Here is a 25,377-nt window from a genome sequence, read left to right on the forward strand (position 1 = left end):
TTATCTCTTGATGGTCTGTCTGCCCAGCTCTAAAGCTCTTCTTTGTTGAAGGTCTCAAGCTTTAGTAACAGCTGCTCTGATTGATAGAGCTGGGAGCTAACTCAATAGTTAAGAATGCTTGGTGAACCCAGAGGACATGGGTTCAGTTTCTAGCATCCACACAGTGGCTCACAACTCTTTAACTCCAGGTCCAGGGAATCCAATGCCCTCTTCTGGCCTCTGTGGCAACACACTCTCTACACAAACATACATCATAAATGTAAAAAAAGTTTTTTTAAAAGAACCATGTTTTGCCTGGAAGATATCGCTTCACAATACAGTTCGTTTCCTTATTTTAAGTGAGTCCTGTTGTCTGACCATCCTCTAGTTAGGAAAGTACCAAGTCACCATATTTTTGTGCCTGCAGCATTTCAGCTGCTTTCAGGACCAGGGCCTCCTCTTCCAGCTGATGGTGTGAAGGAAATTTAAAGGGTAATCAGAGCAGACTGGTGGACACTGGGATAGGTCTTGTTGCCCTATTAGGGTTTAAATCTTTTTTTTTTTTAACTTGGTGTTTTTGAGAAGGGCTCTGGCTGTCCTGAAACTATGCAGATCAGGCTAGCTAAAAACTTGAAATTTGCCCACCGGAATGCTGGGATTAAAGGCATATGCCACCATGCTCATCCTTAGGCTTGAATCTTGATGCTCTTAGACACTCTTAGCAGTAAGATTCAGGATTGGTTCCCAATTAAGACTATTCCCCCTCCCCAAAAAAAGGTTCCTCTAAGCTGGGTGGTGGTGACCTGTGCCCAGGGGACAGAGGCAGGTAGATCTCCTTTGAGACCACCTAGTCTATAGAGATAATTCCAGAACAGACAGGGCTACACAGAGAAACTCTGTCTAAAAACGTTCCTCCGATGACCAAAAATAAAGTCTTGATGTCTCTGACAAAATACCAGCCTCATCCTCTCCTTTTCCGGCTGCAACCATGGAGGCTGTTCCAGAGAAGAAAAAGAAGGTTGCTGTTGTGCCAGAAACCCTTAAGAAAAAGGGTACTTCTGTGCCAAAAACCCTCAAGAAAAAGGTTCCGGCTGTGCCAGAAACCCTTAAGAAAAAGCGAAGGAATTTCGCAGAGTTGAAGGTTAAGCGCCTGAGGAAGAAGTTTGCCCTGAAGACACTTCGGAAGGCGAGGAGGAAGCTCATCTATGAGAAGTCAAAGCTCTGTCACAAGGAGTACAGGCAGTTGTACCGCACTGAGATTCGGATGGCTAGGATGGCAAGGAAGGCTGGAAACTTCTATGTTCCTGCAGAACCAAAATTGGCGTTTGTCATCAGAATCCGGGGTATCAATGGAGTGAGCCCAAAGGTGCGCAAGGTGTTGCAGCTTCTACGTCTTCGACAGATCTTCAACGGCACCTTTGTTAAGCTCAACAAGGCCTCAATTAACATGCTGAGGATTGTGGAACCATACATTGCGTGGGGGTACCCCAACCTGAAGTCAGTAAATGAGCTCATCTACAAGCGAGGCTATGGCAAAATTAATAAAAAAGCGGATTGCCTTGACAGATAATTCCTTGATTGCTCGATCTCTTGGTAAATTTGGCATCATTTGCATGGAGGATCTAATTCATGAGATCTATACAGTTGGGAAACACTTCAAGGAAGCAAATAACTTCCTGTGGCCCTTCAAATTACCCTCCCCAGGTGGAATGAAGAAAAAGACAACTCACTTTGTAGAAGGTGGAGATGCTGGCAACAGGGAAGACCAGATAAACAGGCTTATCAGACATATGAACTAAGGTGTTGCCCATGGATTTTTATAATCTGGTCAGTTAATAAACAGTCACAGCTTGACAAAAAAAAAAAAAAAAGAAAAACAGCCTCAGGTAGGAGCTGACTGGTGTCCAGTTTTCACCTCCCAAGCCCCAACTCTTGGCCTGGGAGGTTAGACCCTTCCCTGCACTCACACAGGATATGTAAAGTTTGTTTCTCCTTCCCTATTTTGCATAGATCTTTGTGTGTTGGCGGTAGGAGGCATTTGAGACAGGGTTTCTCTGGCTACCCTGTAACTTTGTAGACCAGGATGGTCTTGAACTCACATAGATGTGCCTACTTCTGTGACATCATGCTTGGTTCAAATGGTTATTACTTTCAAACTGTGGCAGAACACCTTTAATTGCAAGAATGTAGATCTTATCCCCAAAACTGGAAAAAGGTTTTGAGCCTGGAATTTAGAGATCTGCCTGACTCGGTGTTCCACCACACCCAAGATGTGGGTTGATTTTTGGGACATGGTCTCACTTTGTAGCCAGGTTGGTCTCTGTTGTGATCCTTTTGAATGTAGTGATTTTAAGCGTGAACCATCACATTTGACTTTTTATGTTTTGCAACCAGGAGGTCTAAAATTCAGCTGTCAAGGGCAGGTTCCAGATAACTATTGCCATCAGGTTGTGGTGGCCCAGAGTGGGCTTGCTTTTCCTGTTTTACACAGGCTGCCTAGTTAGTCACTGATTCCAGCAGTGTTAAGATAGTGGTTATAAGCACTTGCCCTGAGCTTCAAAGGAGCAGTCTCATTGCACAAATGTGGCCTTGATTCAGGTGCCTTCAGACACAAGACTTTGGTGGTTTCCTTTTTTGTTAGCTCTGATCAACTGTAGGCTGGGCAACACTATTTGAGGCAGTGAGCCAGGAAAATAGCAGAGCCAGGGCCAGGGAGAGCTGTTTACTTGGGATCCTGGTAGGGCCTCTACAGTTACTCAGGTGCTAACAAACAAACCTTAGCAACAAGGTCTCAAAGGCAAAAGGTGTTTTACAAATCAGACGCATTGCTGGCCATGGAGCAGCTGGAGACTCCAGCTGAAGGTGGTGCTCCAAGGGTGTGACCATTTCTGATGCAGGATTGGACAGCTCTGGTTTTTGGCTGTGTGCTCAAGTGTCATGGTCTGAATCAGATGCAATATACATGGGCACCTAGGCTTTTACTGGCAAAGTGGGCTGACTCCAGTCTCTTCAGCCCTATTTATAGGCTGATTTAGAATTCTCCATTGGTCCCACTGTTGTCCTTGGGCCAGACTTGACTCTGGGGTGCAGGGGAATGAGCCTACACACCTCTAGTTGGCTTTTGCATCCAGAACTATTTATATATTGGCTCTGCAGCTTACACTAGGAGGTAGACTTGTAGCCATGGCTGGGGTGCACGTGTGTCAGACCTAATTATTGCTGGGCTCCCCTGCTCTTCCGCACTCCTTGCTGAAATCTGTCAGAATAAACCTATACAGCCCACGCCTCTCCACCTCCCTTCCTGCATCCTCTGAGGCTTGTCCTTCCCTCCTGCAGGCAGGGTGGCAAGTGTGCTCTCTGAGGGATAGGAAGCTGGTAACAGCAGCCCACCCTTGAAGATTTTATAAGAGTTCTTCACTGAATATTCAACCACATCTTGGTCTTGGAGAACAATGCAAGGTCTAGAGAGCCAAGGCTGTTAGGTACTTGATCAAGTCCCAAGACTGACGCAGCCCTAAGAGACTCAGGACTCTCTGAAATCCTCCACCCTTCCCTCATGAAAGCTGAGGGTGGCTCAGTGCTGCAGGTGGGAATGGTGGACTAGTTGTCGAGACGTTTAGGATAGGAAGCTATAAAGTACATAAAACTTTTTATTGGAAATCTCTTGATTATATTTCCAAGTGTAGCTCTCATTTCCCAACAAAGCACTGGAGGAGGAGCCTCAAAGGCACCTCCTGGTCCCAGCCTGAGCTTGGCTGCAGTTGGTCTAGAGCCCATCTCTTCCATTGTGTAGGGCTGAAGGGCACAGGCCACCTTGAAGAATTCTCTGCTCAGCTTCCCTGACCTCTTCCCTAATAATCTGGGACATAAAGGCTGCTGTCTGGAGAGGCCACAGGCTGAGCCCTTAAAAGAATCTGTGCCCTCACCCCCCTTTAGTGCTGGCTCTGGGGGGGGGGGGGTAAATCAGGTTTAGTAGGCCATGAATGTGCCCCTGACCCAAAGGCTGCAATGGCATTTGGCCACCACCACTGGGCACATTTCTCTGTGGCAGCAAAAGCATGCACAGGGGAAAGGCTCCAGTGTTACATGCAGATTACTAACAAGCAGTTGAGAGCCACCTGCTCCAATGCGTAACAGCTGCTGCCAGTGAGGATCCAGGGACAGAGGAACAGGGCAGCCTGGCAGAGGCACTTGACTTACTCAAGCAACAATACCTGAAGGTTTAAGTCAACCATAAGCTCAGCTTTGGTTTCTCAAAAGGGAACTAATCCAGCTTGTACACCCAGGGCCATGTACAGACTCTGGAATTGGAGGGAGGGAGGGAAGAACAGCTCCCCAGTCCTGCTCCAGGCTCAGGGACTCGAGCAGCAGGATACACAGAGCTCCCTTGGGCACCATATGCAACACACCTCTGAGGAGTAATCACATTGAACAGACCCGAGATTTCTTGGGCTGCTAGAACAGAGCCAGTCACTTTACAGATGCTATGTCACGAGAGAATGCTTGCTTAGCAGGAGCAGCAGCATGCCAGGAAGCCTGATGCCTGCTCAGTACCATACACACAGCTTGAAGGGGCTACTTTGCCTTTGTCGGACCCATTCCTGATCTTTCCTTAGATTTGACAGGAAAATCCTCTGAGCAGCAGCACAGGTTCTGAGGAATCTTCATGGGAGGCCTACCGCCCAGAAGAAATCTTCCTCCTTCCTCGGTGGAACTGCTAACCTCAGACATACTTCTATAAAATAATCTGATTTCTCTGAAAGTAATAAATATTTACCATGCTCTATATCCACGCAGCAGCGACTGAGGGACAATGAGGAGGACAGAACCTTTCTGTGACTCTCAATAACGAATTCTAGAAACCAGCTGGTATAGCCTTTGGGAGATGGTGGCTAGCTTTCAAATACTTGTCATTTTAGGCAGAGAGGCCTGTCATATTGTCAAAAGCACAGGCCCAGGAAGGCAAGGGATGGAAGGTGGGAGAGAGAGAGGAGAAAGAGAAAGGTGGAGAAGGGGAGTGAGTATGGATGGAGGGATGGGAAGGGAGAAAGAAGGGAGGGAGAGCAGGGTGGTCCAGGGACTACTGGTGACACAGGGCCCTCCTTCCCCTTGCTTGTCTCCTGGGTTTGCTTCCTCTTTTTGCCTTGCCAAGTATCCCAGCCACCAGTAGGAATGCCAGGTGATGTTAAGGACAAGCAGGTAGGGGCCTCAGGGTAGACCCAGGCAGAAGGCTGGTAGCTGGAAGAACAGATGACACTCTTTGTGAAGCAGCGGAGGACAGTCCTTGCTGAGCTGTTAACGCTAGCTTCCAGCTCCACAGCCAGAGTCTTCCCTGGGCCTGACTGCTGCCATGAGTCTCCAGGAAGTCCAAGAGCAGGGACTTGTAGGTCCCAGAGGGGAACCACCCTGCCTTTCACCTGGCCAGAAAGAGCATGAAGGCTGAGGAGCAGCTGAGGAAGAGGAGTTTCTCTGCTGGGTCCACAGAAAAAGGGTGCTGGAGACACTCGGGACACTTTTACTGTAGGGTTTCCACAAAGGCATCAAATTCTCGGACATTCTTCTCATGCACGGCCAGCTTCTCTGGTAAGGAGTCCTGTAGCAAACAGGAGAGGGGCTTACTCCAGAAGGCCTTGAAGAGGCAGCCAGTCAGCCATCAGTGGAAAAATCAGAAAAAGAAGTGGGCAGTGCCAGGCTAACTAAAAGGCAGAGCAGCTGAGCAGACAATGGGATGAGAGGGGACAAGTCTGGGGGTGGGGGATGGGGTGTCACAGGGCTGCACAGGAGCCTGATGAATCCAAGTGAACCATAACTTGTAAGATAGGCACAAAAAAAAAAAAAAAAAAAAAAAAAGCCCAAAATCATGACAATGGGAAAATAAAGATGAAATGTCCTTTGCATAACACACACCCACACACCCACGATAGAATCAAACTGGGTAGATGAAGATTTTTTTGTTTTGTTTTTCAGACAAGATTTTCTGGGTAGCCCTGGCTGTCTGAAACTCACTCTTTAAACCAAGCTGGCTTCAAACTCAGAGATCTGCCTGCTTTTGCCTCCTAAGTGCTGGGATTAAAGGTGTGTGTCCCTCCTCTGCCAAAACCCTGCATCTTTAGAGTTTAGTGAACCTGGGAAGTTTTAAGAGAACCCCCTCCATACTTTGTGGGTGTCAAAAGGCCCTGGGAAAATAGAGACAAGGCAGGCGTTGAAGTTAAGGCTGACACAAGTCTGTGGTAGGTCTGGACACTTGACCCTTTACACTGCCTAGAGGTGCATGGCTGAAGAACAACAGAATCCCGAGCTTCCAGCCTGTCCAGCAGTGTGTGATTTAACTAAGACCTGGTCCTCCCCAGAGGCTGCCTGCCTCTTGATCAGGGCTAAGCTACAGAAATACACCAGCAGGCTTTAAACTGCAGGGTGACCTTCCACAATGGGGTCAGACATAAGGGAATGTTGGTGACTTTAGACACTAAAGTGGCATTGACACCTGAGGGAAGTCTGGGAGCCACTGCCCAGGTGAAAGGTAAGCCTCAGCTAGCATTGACAAAGGGGTCACAACTGGAACCCTTGGATCTTGTTTTGTCTAAGTACAAGCAAGTTATCAGACAGCTAAGCTCAAGAGCTCCCCACTTCAGGATCAAACCTTTCTGATTATTGCTATAGGCAAGTCACTCAATCAAAAATGTTCCCTTCTGTTATTAACACCTATTTTATAAGACTCATGGTCAAACACTTAGCTTTAGCTATGTTTTGCTGGATGGGGTAGGGGTGAGGTGTGCAGTTCAGTAGTAGAGCACTTGTAGGGCCCATAGACAAGTCCCAGGGTTTGTTCCCAGTTAAATCAGACAGGCAGACAGACAGACAGACAAAAAGTGTGTGAGAGTATATATGTGTTAGTTTGGAACTTAGCCCCATTTAAGTTAAGGACAGGTATGAGGACATACTCTGAATCCCAGCAGAGGCAGGAGAATCGCTAGGTTTGAGGTCAGCCTGGTTTATATAGTGAATTCTCAGCCAGGGCAATGAAATTCTATGACAAAAACATACAACTCCCCCCCCCCCCACACTAATACGTAATGTCTTCTCCTTACCATTCTTGTTAGGCATGGCTTTCTGCTAAATCAAAGCAAGAACATTTCCCGGGGCCTCAGATTTCTGCAGGGCACACAGTCCTACCTCAGATAGTGAGACCTTGTCATCTCAGAGTATAAGCACCTTGTCTGCAGCTTGTTCAGGGCACTCTTCTGCTCTTCAGATTCAAGAAATAGGAAATGTCTTATGCAGAGATACTGTGATCAAAGTCACTGTCTCAGGTTATAGGGCCCAGCGTACATAAAGAGCTGACTGTAGAAGGAAGCCCTCTAAGGATGCAACCAGACTGCTGACCCTTACTCAGGACCAATGTGTTCCTCTGGCTAGTACACAGGTGTCAGCCTGGCAGTAAACAGCAGGCCCAACAAGTGTGAGCAACAACAAGAAAGTGCAGAAAAGAGCCAGTTGTATGACTCTTGTTGTGTGATCCTAAGAACAGGAGTTTGGTTCTTGGAACCCAGGTAAAGGCAGGAGACATCAACTCTACAAAGCAGTGCTCTGATCTGACTTCCACACATATGTTATGGTATGCACACGTCCATCCCCATGCCACATCACATGCACAAACACATAGTAAGTATATTTAAGGTGCTGTGAAAAGAAAACCAAGCTCAAGGCAATTTAGGACAACTGCCAGGCACCTTGGACTTGAAAGTGTGACAGAGTGTGAGAGCCAGATAATGATTCCTTTCTCTTTCGGCAAAGACAGAAGGCAAGGGCAGGACGGGATGGCAGGGAGGAGGTTTTAGACTCGTAGCAAAGGAGAGGCTATCAGATGAGAACAGGAGGCTAGAGGAGGGGCCCTGGGAGGAAAGGGGTGTCCATACCAAGTCTTCCGCCATAGACTGAGCTCCAAAATCTATGGAGAGGCTGCTCAGCTGAGGGGGATTCTGAAATTCACGGTAAAAGGTCCCCAAGTCCATTGGAAGAATGTCGTCTTTAGAAAAAGCTGGTTTCTTTAAAAACAACACAAACTCGAGTTAGTTCATATTTGAACCATGAAGGATTTTAAACAAAGAAGAGTTAATCTATGCTCAAGACTCCATTTTGGGAATAAGCCAGCAAAAGTGTTTTCTAGGCTTATCTAAGGGGGAGGAAGAGTCTTATACCTTGCTTGTCTGGACTATGCTCTAGTCCTGATGATGCCATTCCTCCCCCTGGTTGGGCTTATGACCTAGACCCTTAGAACCTTCAAACTCCTCCTAAGGAAAGGGATTTGGAAAACCCATCCAAGCTGAATTTCAAGCAAAGACATCGCATTAAAAGCCTTGCTGTCCTCAGGCCTCCAAATGTTTCCCCTGTAGCCTACCTATCATGAGGTGAGTATCTTGTTCACAGGTAACAGATGCTTCTACGTTTACTCTCTAGAGAGCAGCAAAGATCAAGGGTGTGACGGCAACTTACAAAGTCAATCATAACAAAGTCGTCATGTGTGTTGCCACTGCTGCCCCCACTGGAGCCATCTGAGTGCAGGCTGCCATGGAGGGGAGAGGTGGTCTCTGGGGAGTCCGGGGGATTCACCTAATTTGGAAGAAGGTGGAGTCAGTACTCCATGAGTAGAATATGGGTCACTGTGAGCTGTCTGACACTATGGTAGACATATACTGCTGAGAGAGCATGAAGGTGCATGCCTGGAATCCCAGCACTCAGGAGGCTGAGACAGGAGAATTTTAAGTTGGAGGTTGTTCTGGGCTACACAGAGAGAGACAGAGTTAAGAGATAGAGATAGAGAGAGAGGATGAATGAGAGAATGAGAATAAGAATGAATGCTGGCTGCAAATCCATAAGCCACAGAACCTGGCTGAAGTCCTGTGAAAGACTGTGACTGCCCAGGAAAGATGAGCACTCTACCGTCTACTGAAAACTCGGGGTCACTAGTAAGCTCACCATAGGATCAGCATCCTCCAGCTCCAAATTCTTGGGAGCAAACATGGCAAATGGTATGTCCAAACTCGTCAGAGTCACCTGAAGAGATAAAAGAGAGAGGCATTCCTGTCTGTTTCCCCTCCCCACAGCACACAATTTTTACAGGCTACCAGCCAAGAGCCTAGGCCAATCATACTAACTGGCCTCCTTGCCTCCCTGTTCCCTATCACATATGTTCAAAGCAGAGGATTGTGGGAATATGGTAGAGAATGCTTAGTCACAGTTACTGAGAAACAGTGAATCGAAGTTCAGGTCTACAGGTTATTACTCCTCTTTAAAGACAAACTTGCACACACAAATTTTGCAAGCATTTCAGTAGTTCTGTAGGACCGCACTCTAAGAACACAGACAAGCACTTAGGCAGTAGCAGAGGAATCACCTGATTGATGGGTTTGTTGACAAATGCTCCCACTTTTCGGACAAAGATAGTCTCCAAGATGTCATGGGGTGAGGCCCGTCCTTCACTGCTGTTAGATACTGTCTCCGTGTCCTCACTAAAGAAGAAAAGGAAAGTGGGTGCTCACTCTCAAACCACAACATCTCTAGTCACCTTGGAGTCACTGCAGAGCCACAGCTTGAACACATCTGGCTGCTGCTACTGTCCGACTCTTGGCTTGGAAGAAGATTACTTGCTTCAACGACTAAAATGTTCACATATGTGAATGAAACTTTACACTGCAAAAAGTGTGAGGCTCACATAAAATCCTATCAGAAATGTCAGCAACAATCAAACACATTAGCCAGACACAGTAAGCAACTCTCACACAGCTACAGGTTAGCATTCAATACCATAACCAACCTCACATTGTAGCCCCCTTGTTTCTGATCACCAAAAAAAAATACCATAAGGCTCTATAGTTTAAAGCTGGGTTTAGTGATTCATGTCTCTACTCTCAGCAATGAGGAGAAGGAATCCGAGTTCCTCAGACCTGACAGTCAGAGCCACCACCCAGCTACCCCAGACATCATCATCAGAGTCCAGATCAGAAAACGGGGGTGACAGCTGACCAATAGATCTTCCTCTGATCGTGATTGGGGAGAAAAAAGATTAACATTTGATCAGACAGGAATAAAAGAAACTATTTTCCCTGAATGGCACACACAATTTTTCCAAAGATTTCCCCTCCCACCACTATGGTGGTGAAAAGGTTCCAGGGGGAGGGGCGTGCTATTCTTACTGTGCTAAGGCTGTCCACGTCAAGGGGGACAGGGAAGAACAGCTTTCCAGAGACAGTGCTTAGAGTAGTAGGAAGGGACAGGCACTTTGCAGTTAGGGTGCAAAGTGTTTGTATGTGGTGTATGTGTGTGTATGCATGCACACACACAGATGTGCAATGTTAAAAAAAAAAAAAAAAGGAAAGCCTTGCTATTATTGGCAGCTAAACCCCAGGTACTTTCCTTACATACAAGCTGCAATATCAGACTCTCAAAGACCTTGAAGGCTTTCCCCTTAAGGACAAAAATGTCAAGCCAAAGTCTGTGTGTACCAAGGTACCCAGGTTCCTGGATGACCTGAACTGTGGAAGCCATGATGGAACTCACCTGCTCGAGGGTGTGGCAGCACAGTGGGTCCCATCAGAAGGCATGTGCATCACCTGTCTCTCCTGATCAGCCTGGGCACCATGAGCAGGGTGGTTGGAAGCAAGAGGCATTCCACCTTCCTTCCCAGGAATCATCGGCTTTGGAGGCAAGAGAAAGGCAAATGAACAATGGCATTGCTAAACAGCTGGTGAACCTCATAAGCTTTTCTATTACTAGGGCCTCCACCATGTAGGTAGCCATCACGGACCTTAATTCTCTTGGGATGTGTTTACGGGAAGACATGCGTGGTGATGACTACAAGGGAGAAGGGCAGAGAGAAGTGAAGCCCTGGCAAAGCCATTCCCTTCTGAAAACTGAGGATCCACCCCTTACAAAATCATTTAAGTCCTTAAAGTTACTCTGTTGTTCCTCAGGAGAGGCAGTCCTGAGAAGCCCATGGTCCTCCCCAATCGAAAGGTACCTGGTGAGCATGTGTAGTGTTTAAGCCAGCAGTAAACACTACTGGATAAGCCAGGTCAGCCGATCCAAGGCCCAGGACAGCAGGCTGATAGGAAAGGCGAGAGCTTGAGAGCTGAGCAAGAGAAAAACAGAGGGGCAAAGGAAAGGCAGGGAGAAAAGGCAATCCTAGCATGTGACCCATGCTGGAGCTCAGCAGAGCCAGGAACAGGTCCCAGTGGAATGAAGGGCAAGGGGGGGGGGTGGGCAGGCCCTTTTCAGTAAGGAAAAGGAGTCTTGCTTGATCTGGGATTAGGATTCCAGCTCTAGAGCTTCCCAAAGGCCGCTAGAGCTCCCCAGTTCCCTGTTTCCAGCCCAGTAGATCCCCTGGGCACACGCCTCAGGCTCATCTCAACTCATCTTATTTTCTCCCTGTTCCTGAGATCCATTTGAAACTAAAACAATCTTCTCTAATCACACCTCTATCACCCTTGGGCACAGAAGGCTCCTATTTATATTGAAAATAGAAAGATTACCAGTTCTTGGACTGTTTATTTGGAAATCTGATATAAATAACTCTGTGTGCTTTTCACATTAACAGAAGGATGAGGGGTAAATAAAAACCACTATTTTTGGTTGCTGGGTTGGGGCTCTGTCCTGTTAAAAATCAATGACCAAGCCTTAAAATAATCCCACAGAACACTTGGGGACTAAATAGCTATACTCTGTACTGTTTTCAGTTTTGTGAGTAGAAAGAAGCCATCTGATCATATCCCCATTTTCCCATTATGAACTCACTTGATGGGAAAAGGCCAGTCCTGCCATGGGGACCCTCAGAGTGTCCGTCACCACAGGAGTAGGGGTCTGAAAATGTGCCTTTGTGACAGTAAACACACACTGTGCACAGACACAAAAGACAGGAGAAACAAGAAAAAAAGAAAAGGGACTTGAGAAAGAAGTGGGAAAACTTCCAGAAGGGGCAGCAGTGAGTAGCTGGACAGAGAACTGAGAGGCAGGGAGCAGAGTGCATGCTGGCTTCCGAAGCTATCTCAGGCGTGCCATGTAAGCCTGTCTCTTTGACAGGCAGCTGGAAACCAACCGACTCAAATGGGAGTGACATGGCAAACAGAAGCCTGAGCCAAGCATCAGTCTGTGGTTAGCTGAAAGGTGTGGGAGGAAGTGAGGGAACAGCCCACTCAGGAGAGGCCGAGAGCACATGGAGAAAAACCTCAGCAACTGAGGACCTGGCCTTGATCAGGAAGCCCTCCTGCAGAGACAGTGGTAAAGAACTGAAATTTGCTGGCCATATTATTAATAAACTTAGGTTTATTAATTTCTGTATGTCATCCTGGGAGCAAGAGGGTGTGTGTGTGTGTGTGTGTGTGTGTGTGTGTGTATGTGTGTGTGTGTGTGTGTGTGTTTATAGTCTAGCAGTTTTGAGAACTTGAGAATAAAAGCTTGGGTGTGCTAAACATTTAGGATTCCAAAGCTACTTTATACACATGCTAATTATCTGGGGTTCTCCTATTTCAGCTTTAAATCTGATTGCCAGATGGGGCATAAATGGCATACCCTAGCCCCCCCCCCAAATAAATAAATGTAGTAAAAAACTTTAATGTAAAACAACAAACCTCCCCATTAACAAACTGGTAGCTGAGCATGGGGACACATGTCTGACCCTAGCACTGGTGACACATGTCTGACCCTAACATTCTGGAGGTGGAGACAGGAGAGTCAGGCATTCAAAGCCAGTCTTGGCTGCACTGCAAATTTTGAGACCTTGTTTCAAACAAACAAAAGAAGTCATGATGTGCATGCTTGTAATCTCAGAAGGCAGAGAAAAGGAGAATGGCCACAGCCATTCAAAGGCAGCCTGGTTCACAGAGTGTGCTCTGGCAAAACACTTATCTCAAAAACAGAGTCGAAGTGGAAGAGGATGAAGCAAACAGGCAGAAGGTAAAGGAACCTGGAGTGTGGGTGATCAGTCTCAGCCCATGCCCATCATGTAAGGCTGTGGCTGGGCTTCCTCTGAGGATGCTGGCATCAGAATTCAGGGCCATGACTTACTGAAAGAATATGTTTGCCACTCAAGACTCGCTTATGCAGAAAAGTTAGTGGTTCAAATGCTTGGATAGAGAATGTGGGCAGGCAGATGACTGCGTTAGCTTTAAGAAAAGCAGTGCTTTGGTTGTTGCTTTTAATTTTATATTAAGTAATTACTGGCTCTTTGGTACATATTCCACTATTGCGAATCCAAATGATTACTTATTAAGAAAGTAAGCCTGGAGAATAGTAGACACCTTTAATGCTAGCATTCAGGAGACTCTTTGAGTTTGAGGGCAGCCTGATTTACAGAATGAGTTCCAGGAAAGTCAAGGCTACTCAGAGAAACCCTATTTCAAATAGAAACAAAACAAAACAAAACAAAACCAGAAATGGAGCAACTAAATTTACACATGCAGGTTATAGCGACCTCACCAGAGGGCACAGCTAAGTTTGGACAGCATTCCCTAAGGCCCACACAAATACACACAGCCCATAACCCTTTTCCTACCTGGGAGGGAGGGGATGTGGAAAAAGATGTGGTACACACTTCCTGAGAGTCTTCCACTGATGGGTATGTGACTCCAGCATCCTCAGCAGTTCTACCGTGGGGAGGGTGGAAGGAAGGAGCAATGATGGAGTTTATATAACCATGGTACCGACTTCAGAAAGTATGCAAACAGTGGTTAGGATAGGCTGGGAGCCGTGTCATAAAGTTCTAGGCAGGGATTATAAAGCCAGACCACAACCTATTTTTCATAGTTCACAATCTTCTGACATCTTGTAGTCCCCAAATAACTTGGAGAAGGTGACATCACTGCCAAGATCCTGAACACCCAGTAAGTTCCTAGACACTGTGGCTTAGGCCTTGTGCCTAACAGGCAACAGCAAGAAGGAAACTAGCTTTTTCATTTCTACCTTCATGTCCAGTAGCTGCTTTTGCTTAGCTGCAGCTTGGGGGAGCATCTTCTCAGTCCTTACCTGTAATTGCAAGGGTGCATAGGAGAGGAGCTGGGATAGGGACGGTCAACAAAGTGATCAATGATAATCCCCATGATAGGTGGGGTCCTCTCAAACTGCCTGGAATGCAATAAGCACAAAGTAGTATTTGTAAGTTTCTCCCTCCAAGTCCACAGATGGCGTCATCTCAGAGCTATGTCAGGTCTACCCCCAGCCTTAACACTGCAGTCTCTAGACATAAGCCACAGACTCTACTTCTGCACAGCTTGCCTGGGACTCTTAAAATTTCCACCATGACAGTGATGCTCTCCCCTCTCCCAAATGCATTCTTCTAGAAAGGGTGTTTGTCAGCTCAATGACAGCCTTGGCGCTCTGGGGAGGCAGAGCTCTAACATCCTTGGGAAAGTTCTTATGGACCCCCAGCCTTTTCCTCACCTGGTAGACATGAAGGCCAAGTTAATTCTATAAGCACAGGAAAGAGTGAGGGTGCCCACAGGGGTGCCCACTGTTCCAACCCGGACTGTCTGGAAGCCTAGAAGAGAGGAAATATCAGCTTTCTTTAAGATTTATTTATCCATTATATATGAGTACACTGTAGCTGTCTTCAGACACAGCAGAAGAGGGCATCAGATCCCATTACAGATGGTTGTGAGCCACCATATGGTTGCTGGGATTTGAACTCGGGACCTCTGGACGAGCAGTCAGTGCTCTCCAGCCTGGAAATACCAACTTTTGTCCAGAGAATACTGACATAACTCCTAGCCAGCCTGCTGTACCGTCACTGGCATTACTTACTCAGCATGTGAGGAAAGCGAGCTCATTCTTGTGTGTTCCCACATTATCATATACTCTCTATTGACTCAATGTTTAAAAAAAACCCCAAAAGACAGGTGGGATTTGGCGGCACACATGTCTTTAATCCCAGGACAAAGCAGAGGGCAGAGGCAGAGGTAAACCACAAAAGACAAACCACAAGAAAAAGCACTGGGTTAATGACACAGGGCTCAATCAGCATGCAGGAGGGGAAGGAGGAACAGAGATGAGGTGAAGTGAGTAGAAGGAAGGAAAGGAAAGGGCAGCAGAGGGGAGAGGATGGAGATACAAATACTGAGTTCCTGCTGAAGCTTCTGAAAAATTATTATCTCGGGGCTTGAGAGATGGCTCAGTGGTTAGAGCACTGACTGCTCTTCCAGAGGTCCTGAGTTCAATTCCCAGCAACCACATGGTGGCTCACAGTCATCTGTAATGAGATCTGTGCCCTCTTCTGGTGTGACTGAAGACAGCTACAGTGTACTCATATAATAAACAAACAAACAAACAAACAAATAAATAAAATGATCTCATTTAAAAATTTTAAAAAATTATTATTTCAACCCTAGTAGCTCCTCAGTCAACTGACCTGCCTCCTTGTGCTTCCTTACCATATACACAGTTCAAAGCTATGCTCTGTTATACAAGGTTAATAACCCATCCAAGCAGCAGGAGCCCATCTCTGAAGTTAGTACAGTGTTTAACACCACAAATGTTTCTGGACTGAATGCATACATACCTTCTCCTAAGCCATTCAGTTGAACTTCTCCAAAATAAATCCTGTAGGGAATGAAAAGAAGAAATGATCCCCACTATATTCTCAAAGGCCATGGCTAAAACACCAAGAAACAGCCCAAAGAAGTCTGCTTTCCTCCTCTGCATGGATAACTTTCTTCAACTAAGCCATGGGCCTAAGTGACAGCTACATCTGAGACGATGACCCTTAAGCCTTTAATCCCAGCACTCAGGAACCAAAGGCAGGCAGATCTATGAGTTCAAGGCCAGCCTGGTCTACACAGTGAGCTCTAGGACAGCCAGGGCTACACAGAGAAACTCTGTCTCAAAAACAAAGAGAAAAGAGATGGGGAGAGGAAGGGAGAAACAGAGATGAGGAAAATAGGCTGAGATGGCAGAAATGGCCAGCACCTCCATAAACACCTAAGCTTCTATAGCAGGTCCTTTACCTGCGGCAAGGACACTGCATCCACCCTGAAGTTGTTTCTTATAAGGCTTTTGCCATAGCAAAAGAAAAGTGAAAGAAAACACAATAAGAAATGAGTAAAGACTAAAAAGAGATTTATTACAGTCAAATTAAAGTCTAGTAACTTTCAACAAACACACAACTGGATGTCTGAGAAAGAAATATGCGTATGTCATCAGAGAACTGTCAAGGGAGTTAAGGATGACTTGGCAAACATTCTCAGTAAGTTTGTTTCTGTATAAATGGCAATTCTCTCTTTGGTCCCTCCATACTAATATGGCAGTCCTACAGGTCAGCTCCTCATTTGACAAAGGCTAAAATCAACAGCTCATCTCCACCACAAAGCTTTCTCAATGACTTAGGAGTCTGGCTTCCCCATCTTGCTCCCACACTATACTACATCCCCTCCCCATAAGGCTACCTGGCAAAGAAGAAAGGGGACTGATCTGATGCTCCACCCTGCCCACCTAGGCCTGGTCAGCTACTGTCCTCTCCATGCACAGTCTGTGGTTCTCGGCCACCCTGGTCTACAAAGCACATTCCAGGACAGCCAAGGCCATATGAAAAGGCCTGTCTCAAAAACACCATCCCCCCCCTCCAACACAGGAGAAAAAACAACCACACCACTAAGTACAGGACCTCTGTACCTCATAAAGTGCTTGCACTAAAATGGAACTCAATAAAACATGTGGAGGTGAATTACTAACCCCAAAAGACAACACTTGAGGCTAACCTTGACTAGTTCCTTACAGCTACAGACAAGTATTCTTAAATTCAATTAGCAGTTTGTCAGACCAAAAAGTTGAATTTAGCTCTGGAAGAGAAGAGGCTATGACTCATTCATGGAAAGCTTGTTTGTTCTCATGTAATTCAGGATGGCCACATAGGGTTAAGCAGCTGAGGATGAACTTGAACTCTTGATCCTCCTGCTTCCATCACCTAAGTGATGGGAAGATAGGCATGTGAGCATACCTGGCAAAAGCTTCTTTAAAAAAAATTAAATTGGGGGCTGGAGAGATGGCTCAGTGGTTAAGAGCACTGGCTGCTCTTCCAGAGGTCCTGAGTTCAAATCCCAGCAACCACATGGTGGCTCACAACCATCTGTAATGGGATCTAATGCCCTCTTGTGGGCAGCAAGCATATATACAGGCAGGCCACTGTTTACATAAGTAAATCTTAAAAAAAAAAAAAAAAAACAAAAATAAAAGGGTTGGAGAGATGGCTCATCAGTTAAGAGCACTGACTGTTCTTTTAAAGGTCCTGAGTTCAAATCCCAGCAACCACATGAGATCTGATGCCCTCTTCTAGTGTGACTGAGGACAGCTACCATGTACCAACATACATGAAATAAATAAATAAATCTTAAAAGAAAATAAATTTAAAAAAAATTAAAATTGACTGGGCTTAGTGGCACACATCTTCCTCCAGTCCCAGCACATGGGAAGTAGAGGCAGGAGGAGATCTGTGAGTTCGAGCCCATCCTACTCTATATAGTAAGCACCGGAACAGCTAAAACAGTAGTGAGACAGGAAGCCTTCCTCCATCCCACAGGAGCTGGAACAGTTCAGAGACAAAAGGACAGGACAGGGAGCCTGGTGACTGAAAAGCTGAGTTTCGTGAGAGTTGCAAAACTGTAGAACTAAGTATAAGCAATCACAGAACACTTGAACGCCAGACAACGTGCACTGTACGGAGGCTGAGAAGTCAACCAAGATTCTTGATATTTACCTGTACAAAATTACATATTCATGCCCTTGCTTCCTGGAGAGTCTATAGGCTGGCGTCACCCTTGTAATAGCGAGAAGAGACTTCAGCAGCAGTGACAATCGGTTGTATACAGTGTAGGAAACTTTGATTTCTTTGTCACACCTGAGGAACACAAAGACACTGCTAGTCTATCCTTTGGAACGCTGCAACTCTGCAAAACACATTCTGAACTAAAGACACACTTAGAGCTCTACCAACACACTGCTGAAGTAAGTCAGCGTATGCTTTGTTTTTGAATTAGACTTAGACAAGCACCAGAACCCACTATGTTTCTATCTACTTTAAAAAAAGCAGTATAAAAATAAGCCAGCAATGTTGCAAATTACACTCAACCTGCTGCTTATTTTCAAGGTCCTGTCTTATGAGCTATTTAATTCTATACCAAAAATCTGGAGAAAAAATACTTACTTGGTACAAAAATTTTGGATAATAACCTATCAAACTGCTTTCTATTCAAGAAAAACAAATGTCCATAGTCAACACATGCTCTATTTGAAAACTCAAGCTTCAAGCAGGTAGTGCTAACCTAACTAAGGGAAGGAGGTAACATGTGCCAGCCCATTTGAGTGTGTAAAGAGAGTGGTTCGGAGGCCTCACCGGTGGCTGCCCTGAGAACAAGAACACAGACTGGCCATGTTGCAGCATCTCACAGGGGCTTAATCAGAACGAGCTGTACTCCGAGGAAACAAGAAATCCTTTGCAGCATTGCTGCGGCTCCCTTCTCTGCCGTGAGTGAGTCGCTCTGGACACAGACCCCCTCTGAAGGTCATCTCTGTGCTAGGCTGGAAGCCAAGCATGAAGCAAATCATAGCAAAGCCTGCTGCCTCTGCTGAATGATCAGAATGCCTCTCTGTGGCTGACAACAAAGCCTGCTTTCACATGATGTCATTGTTTCTCCTCAGCAACCATAACCAAGTAGTCTTGACACAGAAACACTTACTTCTCGTTCATTTCAAGACACCAAATTTCCAACTCCATGGAATCTCCCTACAGACGGGACAGGAAAAATACATTTCAATTATTAAAAATCCTCTGAACTGTCTCCTGTAAAGCATCATACAATCATAATACTGGAGACTACAAAAAAACAAAAAGAAAAAAAAACAACTTATTTAAAAACAGCAACTTTCTAAAAAGTTGGATTATGCTATATGTACTGTTTTTATCTTATTTTTCAACAAACATAACACAGAATTTTTGTTCTAACTAAAAATTAGAGGAGAGTCTTTGGTAATTCATGTTCATGGTAATTTGGCTTCATGTTCACTGTCTTATGAGCAGAATCTCCACATTCCATGTTCATGGCTACACTGTATATATACTATGACTATCATTTTATCTGGTCAACTCTCATATTTTTTGAGATAGTTCTATTTTTTTTAACTAGTACGATAAAAATAAATCGCATTAAGGTAAGGCACGGTGGTCCACATCTGCGACCCCAGAACTTGGGAAGTGAAGGCAGGAGGATCAGGAGTTCAAGGTCACCCTTGGCTCTGCAAGCTTAATGCAAGTCTGAACTATCTGAGATTTTGTCATAAACAGGGCTAGAAGAAAACACACCCAGCAGGCATGCACGCACTGACACATAGTCTTTGTATACATCCTCAATCTCTTTAAGCAAATTTCTAAAATTAAAGAAGATGAATTAGAAAATTCAGGCTTTCAGTTCACACCTTATTCCTTAAATTGCATTTGTTTTTAGTGTGGGGGTGGGGCCACAGCACACATACTGAAGTCAGAGTGCCTTACTGTACCTGGGGTTGTTCTCTTCTACTACACAGGATTCAGGGAGCAAGCTTAGTCATCAGACTTGGTGACAAGCACCTCACCAACTGAGCCATACCACCAACCCTAGGCTCTGCTTTTTGAGACAGAGTTTGACGATCACTTAGGCTGTACATAACATTAAAATTGTAACCGGAGGGTCTCATATAAGATAGACTGGCTAAAAACCTCTCAATCCCCCTGCCTCAATTTCCCCAGTGCTGGTATGGGGCTGGGAGCCCGATTCCTGACAAGACATGTGGTTCTAACACCTTGTCAGGGCTTTGTACCTGCTGCCCAGGCTAGCCTAGTCTACATCTTTCTAACCCACCCTGATGAAAGGATAGGAGAACCTTTCGCTTCATTCCGCAGGTGCTGTTTTTAAGAGACATCTGTTGTGGTAAATATTTGGGAATTTCTACCCCACCTTCCATAATTTAGTTCCCAAAAAAGAAACAAAACATTTGTATTTAAAATAAGTCTTAAAGCATTAAAGCTAGGTAGATTAACAACCCTATGCTATTTTATCTACTTATCCACCAATATTACTTGAGATTTTAAGTAAATTTAGAACGCCTACAGTTAAAATCTGTTGCTTTTAAAATGAAAAAGTTACAATGGTTTAGCATTGAGGTAAAATATTGAGCAGGATGGTAGGTAGTAGCACACACCATTAATACTAGCACACAGGAGACAAGAGACAGGCAGATCTCAATAAATTCTAGACCAGCTTTGGCTATACAATGAGGTCAGGGCAGGACCCCTGCTGATAAAATAAAGCCAATTGCAAATAGTCTAAAACCCAAACAACACACTTTTTTTTCTTAAAGGTACTATGCACATTTTTGCATAATAAGTAGAAATGTTCTTAGTAACTTAAAGGATAAATGAATACCAGTCTTAAATTTATATGAACAAGAGCTGGAAAGATGGCTTAGTGGTTAAGAGCAATGGCTGCTCTTCCAGAGGTCCTGAGTTCAAATCCTGACACCCACATGGTGGCTCACAACCATCTGTAATGAATCTGATGCCCTCTGCTTGTGTGTCTGGAGACAGCTACAGTGTGCTTATATATAATACATAAATAAATCTTTAAAAAATTTATATGAACAAAAAGGAGAATTGTAAAAAAAATATCTGTGTACTATATGGATTCATCACCTGTCAGTTAAAAAAAAACAAACCTTATGTCCTATAGAAAAGGGTAGAATATAAGGTGGGACATCTAGGAAGCAGAAGAAATTCTGAGATAGAGCTTGGGAGAGTCACCTGGGAAGACGTGACAAGACAGATGTATGGACCTGAGCTCAGGTAATCAGCCATATAGGTTAAAACAAGTGGTTTGTTTTAGTTATGATTCTAGTTAGAGAAAAGTCTATCTATATGGCCAAGGCATTTGTAAATATATTTGAGTCTGAGTCTTATTTCTGGGAGCATGGGGCTGGGAGGAGGAACCAGACCTAATTTCTACAGACATCAGTTTAGGAAAGGTTATTATTACCTTAAATTTTTTAGCTGATTCTATTAGTCAAACTGTCCTGTATATTACTCTGAACAAGTGAGCAAGAAAGACTGAATGCAGAATTCCTCAGCCTTGTAACATTCCTGTATTATATAAGCATGGGCAAGAACTAGGTTTAATGCCCAGCATAACAAAAATAATTAAATGAAAACCGCCAATTCAAAAAACAAAAAATCTCAAAGAAAAGAAACATGTACAAAGTTATGTACTGAAAAAAACTGAATTGGAAGCAGAGGATGAAGAACCTTGTATGCCAAATAAGACCCACATCTAGCCATGGCCTTACCTCAGACGTCTTGAGTGAGATCTCCACACACATAGATCGCCCCACAGCAGGCAGCTGCCCGGACAGGGCCTTCTTTGCTTCATGGGTGACTTCTGGGATGTCTTTGATTGCTAAATTAAACTAAAAACCAAGAGAGGTTTCTGTAGTAGTATATGCAGGTATTTCTTTAGTATTAAAAACCTCGAACATGAGTTTGGCAGGGGTTGATTGTCTCCTCTCAACCTGGTGCCATAAAGCTGGCACCCCCACCATCACTTCTTGTTTAACCTTATAAAGTTCTCACCCATCCTACAGCCTGAGTATGTACATGAACCACCTTCCAACACCCCTGCCATGGCCAATGGTACACAGCCACACGAACTTTGCCCTAAAGACCCTAGCCACCTCCCCAGGGGCATAAATACCCCTTTCTTGTCACTAATAAATGAACCAGCTCTCCAAAGCTGTTCCTGGGAGTGTTCATTGCTGTGCACTTAGCTGACCAAGATCCTGTACTGTACCTATGTCCCACCCACCCCTGCTAAGCTTCCCTCCCTCCAGTCCAGCTCAGTGTACAATGGGCCTGGCTACCCTGAGGAGAAGCAGGCAAGGGGGCAGCAGAAGGCTAAAAAAAAAGGATACCTTCTACAAAGATTAGCAACCAAGATATTATTTTATCTCTTAAGATCTAAATTTTACCATCTGTTACAGCAAAAAGTCGAGGTCCCAAGGAATAGGAGACTAATTTTTATAAAGAACGTACATAACTTTCTATAAGAATGGGTCAAATGATTCAGCAGCTCTATAAGCAGCATGCCTCACATGGCCGTGGCACATCTTATGTTTATTCTTTTTGACCAATACCATAATGTATACATAATTAGCAAAGAATAGAAATTTACCCAATCTGAACCCGTTGGTGAAGATGATGAACGGGTGCAAATCTTTTCTCCAAGTCGAGCCTGGACAATCACTTGGACAGTCTGAAAACAAAACACAAAATAAGAAAAAAAAAGCTTGAGTTTAGATCTGGAGCACTGCAAAACAAACAAACAAACCAAAAAACAAAGAGAAGAGAAAAAAGGAGGAAAAGAAAATGACTTAGCTTTTTACTGGTTTAAAATTCTGCCAAAGCAGGGTTAAAAAGGCTAGCTACAGGCATGGTGGCACATGCCTTTAATCCCAGCACTTGGGAGGCAGAGCAAGTGGATCTCTGAAAGTGAGTTTCAGGACAGCCAGGGCTAAACAGAGAAACCTTGTCTTGAAAAACAAAAACCAACCACCTGATTTGTGCAGTATTAATGAAACATGTGTTTGAGTGTGTCTGTGAGGGGCTGGAGAACTGGAATCCAGATAAAGTGGAAAAGGAAGCTGGAAAGACTGCAGCACTGAGGACCAGAGCCGGATCCTAGCACCCACACAAAAAGCCAGGCATGGTACGGATGCCTGTAGCTCCAGCTCTGAGGGACTCAACATCCTCTTCGACTCCATGTGAGAGCAAGAGTATACACACATGAATGAGTATACACACACACACACACACACACACACACACACACACACACACACACATTTAAGGATTGGCAAGATGGCTCAGTAGATTAAAGCAGTTGCCAGCAAACTTGAGAAACTAAGTTCAATAACCATGACCCACGTGGTGGAAGGAGGAAACAGACTCCTGTAAATTGTCTGCCGACTTCCACTAGTGCTGTGATGTGTGTCCTTGCATGTGTGTGCACCCAGACACTCCCCACAAACACACACACACACACACAAACAAAAGGAGTCACAGAAATGTGAAAAGGGAAGAGCAGAGAGTAGTGTTTACACATATAATCCTAGCACTGGGAAGGCTGAGGGGGGACTGCCATGATGTTTGATGTTTGCCTGGGTTACAAAGTGAAACCTTATCTCAAAAACAAGATACAGCGAGATGAGCATTGAAATTTTCTTTTCTCTGCTTCCTGATCCAACATGGTATGAGTAAGCAGCCTCCAGACTCCATGATGGAATGGACTACATTCTCTCAACTATGAGACAAAACAAAAGCTTCTTCCCTGGTTACTTCAAGAATTTGGTTACAGAACAAGGAGAGTAACTAACACACTGGACGTTCTAGTGTTAGTTGAAACAATGAGGAAGATGCCTAAAGGCTGCCTATTCCAGTCTAGTCTTTGTTCCACCCTAAGGGAATATACTGTTGTCAGTAACTCAGGATAACACTTTGACATTTCTACAGACAGCCTTATAAAAAAATTGTTTTGAACAAGTAGTTGTGGAAAATTGAAAGCTACTTTTTAAGTTACACCTCCAATCCCACCCCCATACTTCACAGTTTGGTTTACAACAGACAGAAGTATCCCTGAAAATGGGCAAGCTGCAAGCTGTTATGTTACATTTCCAAGGGCAGCTCTCTAATAATAATATTTCTAGCTGAACTCAGCTCAAGAAAATGAATATATTACCTTGAGGGCAAAAAACTTAATAAACTTGTCCAGGTCCTTTCTGTCCTGGGAACTGAGACCAGTTTCCATTGCCTACTGAAACCTGTAATAGAACACAAGAGAAGTGATGACAAATATGACTAATCTGTTTAAAAACAGATCACTACGTCAGAGCACAGACGGGAGCCTACTAGCTGTACAATAGTCATGTGGGAGTGGGAGAAGAGATTCCCTTCAAAGATATCAAAGGAGAAAACACTAAAATACTATCACTTGAGGAAACTAATCCCACACAAACAGCCATATCTAGGAACCTACGAAATATGAGGTCAACTTAACTCATTCTGAAGTTTTGACTGTGATGGAGGGCGGGGCACGTGGTGAGAGGCTAAACTCCAGTGCTGGCTCCCACTCTCCATCTGCTCTGTTGCCTGCTGCTATGCATGCCAGGTGATCTGACCTGTGGGCTTCTGGAGACTTCTCTCTCTCTACCTTCCATCTTGCATAGAAGCACTGGGCTGGAACACATGACTATGCCTGGCTTTATTTATGTGAGTTCTAGGGATTCGAACTCAAATCCTCAAGCTTGTGCAACAATACTTTACCCACTCAGCTACCACCCAAGTCAGATTTTGAAACTTTGAGCTTTAAATAGAATTTATTTAATTTTAATGAGAAATGTTGCTAACACAAATGAGTTAATCTACATTACTTCACAAGGCCACCCATCAGCCTCACTTTTTAAGGCTCCAGATCTGTTTTAAGAAGTCAGTGGCATGAAAAGCTATCTTCAGAAGAAAGAACTTATATGGGAACACACTAGTCTCAAGGAAGATCACAGATTTCCAAAGCATATCAGTGTCCAGCCTCTCATCTAACCTAGGGTGAACATAATAAAGTAAAACATTTAGGACAAGAAGAGCATGAATGTCATGTTAGCAATGGAGTAAAAGATGTTTGGAATAGGAAGTATCCATTTTCTTTTTCCCAAGACAGACACTTTGCTTCCTGAGACCTGCTTCTGAAACTTCATGCCAAACCCTATTGGAGCAATTCAGGGACTAACAAGGCTTCTAAGAGCACCCATTCCCAGGGCTGGAGAGACAGCTCAATGGTGAAGAGCACTTACTGGATAGGAATGTGGGTCCCAGTGGCCATCAGTTCACAGATGCCTGTATCTCTGGCTCCAAGTGATAAGTAACCCTCTTCTGTCTTCCATGGGCACCCCACCAGAAAGATGTACATTCATATACATTGAAAACAACATACTCAGGCTGGAGAGATGGCTCAGTGGTTAAGAGCACTGGTTGCTCTTCCAGAGGTCCAGAGTTAAATTCCCAGCAGCCACATGGTGACTCGCAACTGTAACTCACTCCTGTCCCAGGGGATCTGACACCCCCACACAGACATACATGCAGGCAAAACAGTGACGTACATAAAATAAAATAAAAAGTTAAAAAAAAAAACAACCCTAGAATCCCATAAGTGTTGATGGGTGTGGCGGCCCATTTGTAATCCCAGTACTTGGATCCCAGAACAAGCCCACTAGCTACAAGAGCCACATCAATGAGCTCTGGGTTCAAGCCAGAGACCCTGTCTTGATATGTAAGGAGAAAAGCAACTGAGG

The 25,377-nt window shown here is 44.7% G+C and overlaps 1 protein-coding gene and 1 pseudogene across 7 annotated transcripts in view; one reads left to right on the forward strand and one right to left on the reverse strand.

Moving 5' to 3' along the window:
- Positions 1 to 928: 928 nt before the first annotated feature.
- Positions 929 to 1,793, forward strand: LOC308431406 (large ribosomal subunit protein uL30-like; annotated as a pseudogene). The gene has a single exon. The product of its transcript is annotated as a large ribosomal subunit protein uL30-like (transcript).
- Positions 1,794 to 3,611: 1,818 nt separating this feature from the next.
- The window catches only part of ATG13 (autophagy related 13), a 34,651-nt gene continuing 12,885 nt past the window's right edge, over positions 3,612 to 25,377 (reverse strand). Inside the window, exons 2-18 of one of the 6 annotated variants that reach the window (XM_080931653.1) lie at positions 23,772 to 23,853; positions 22,209 to 22,289; positions 21,328 to 21,447; positions 18,693 to 18,739; positions 17,714 to 17,854; positions 15,524 to 15,564; positions 14,410 to 14,506; positions 13,996 to 14,094; positions 13,526 to 13,616; positions 11,770 to 11,868; positions 10,997 to 11,080; positions 10,537 to 10,673; positions 9,374 to 9,488; positions 8,956 to 9,033; positions 8,473 to 8,589; positions 7,896 to 8,024; positions 3,612 to 5,572 (exon numbers count right to left, since the gene is read on the reverse strand). In XM_080931653.1, the coding sequence (XP_080787779.1) occupies positions 5,495 to 5,572; positions 7,896 to 8,024; positions 8,473 to 8,589; positions 8,956 to 9,033; positions 9,374 to 9,488; positions 10,537 to 10,673; positions 10,997 to 11,080; positions 11,770 to 11,868; positions 13,526 to 13,616; positions 13,996 to 14,094; positions 14,410 to 14,506; positions 15,524 to 15,564; positions 17,714 to 17,854; positions 18,693 to 18,739; positions 21,328 to 21,447; positions 22,209 to 22,289; positions 23,772 to 23,840 (1,623 nt within the window). In that variant the 5' untranslated portion in view covers positions 23,841 to 23,853 and the 3' untranslated portion in view covers positions 3,612 to 5,494. Of the gene's footprint in view, positions 5,573 to 7,895; positions 8,025 to 8,472; positions 8,590 to 8,955; positions 9,034 to 9,373; positions 9,489 to 10,536; positions 10,674 to 10,996; positions 11,108 to 11,769; positions 11,869 to 13,525; positions 13,617 to 13,995; positions 14,095 to 14,409; positions 14,507 to 15,523; positions 15,565 to 17,713; positions 17,855 to 18,692; positions 18,740 to 21,327; positions 21,448 to 22,208; positions 22,290 to 23,771; positions 23,854 to 25,377 lie in introns of all 6 variants that reach the window. The other 5 variants (XM_080931652.1, XM_080931657.1, XM_080931655.1 and 2 more) reach the window with 5 other exon arrangements.

This window comes from Micromys minutus (assembly GCF_963924665.1).
Source record: "Micromys minutus genome assembly, chromosome: 17".
NCBI lineage: Eukaryota > Metazoa > Chordata > Mammalia > Rodentia > Muridae > Micromys > Micromys minutus.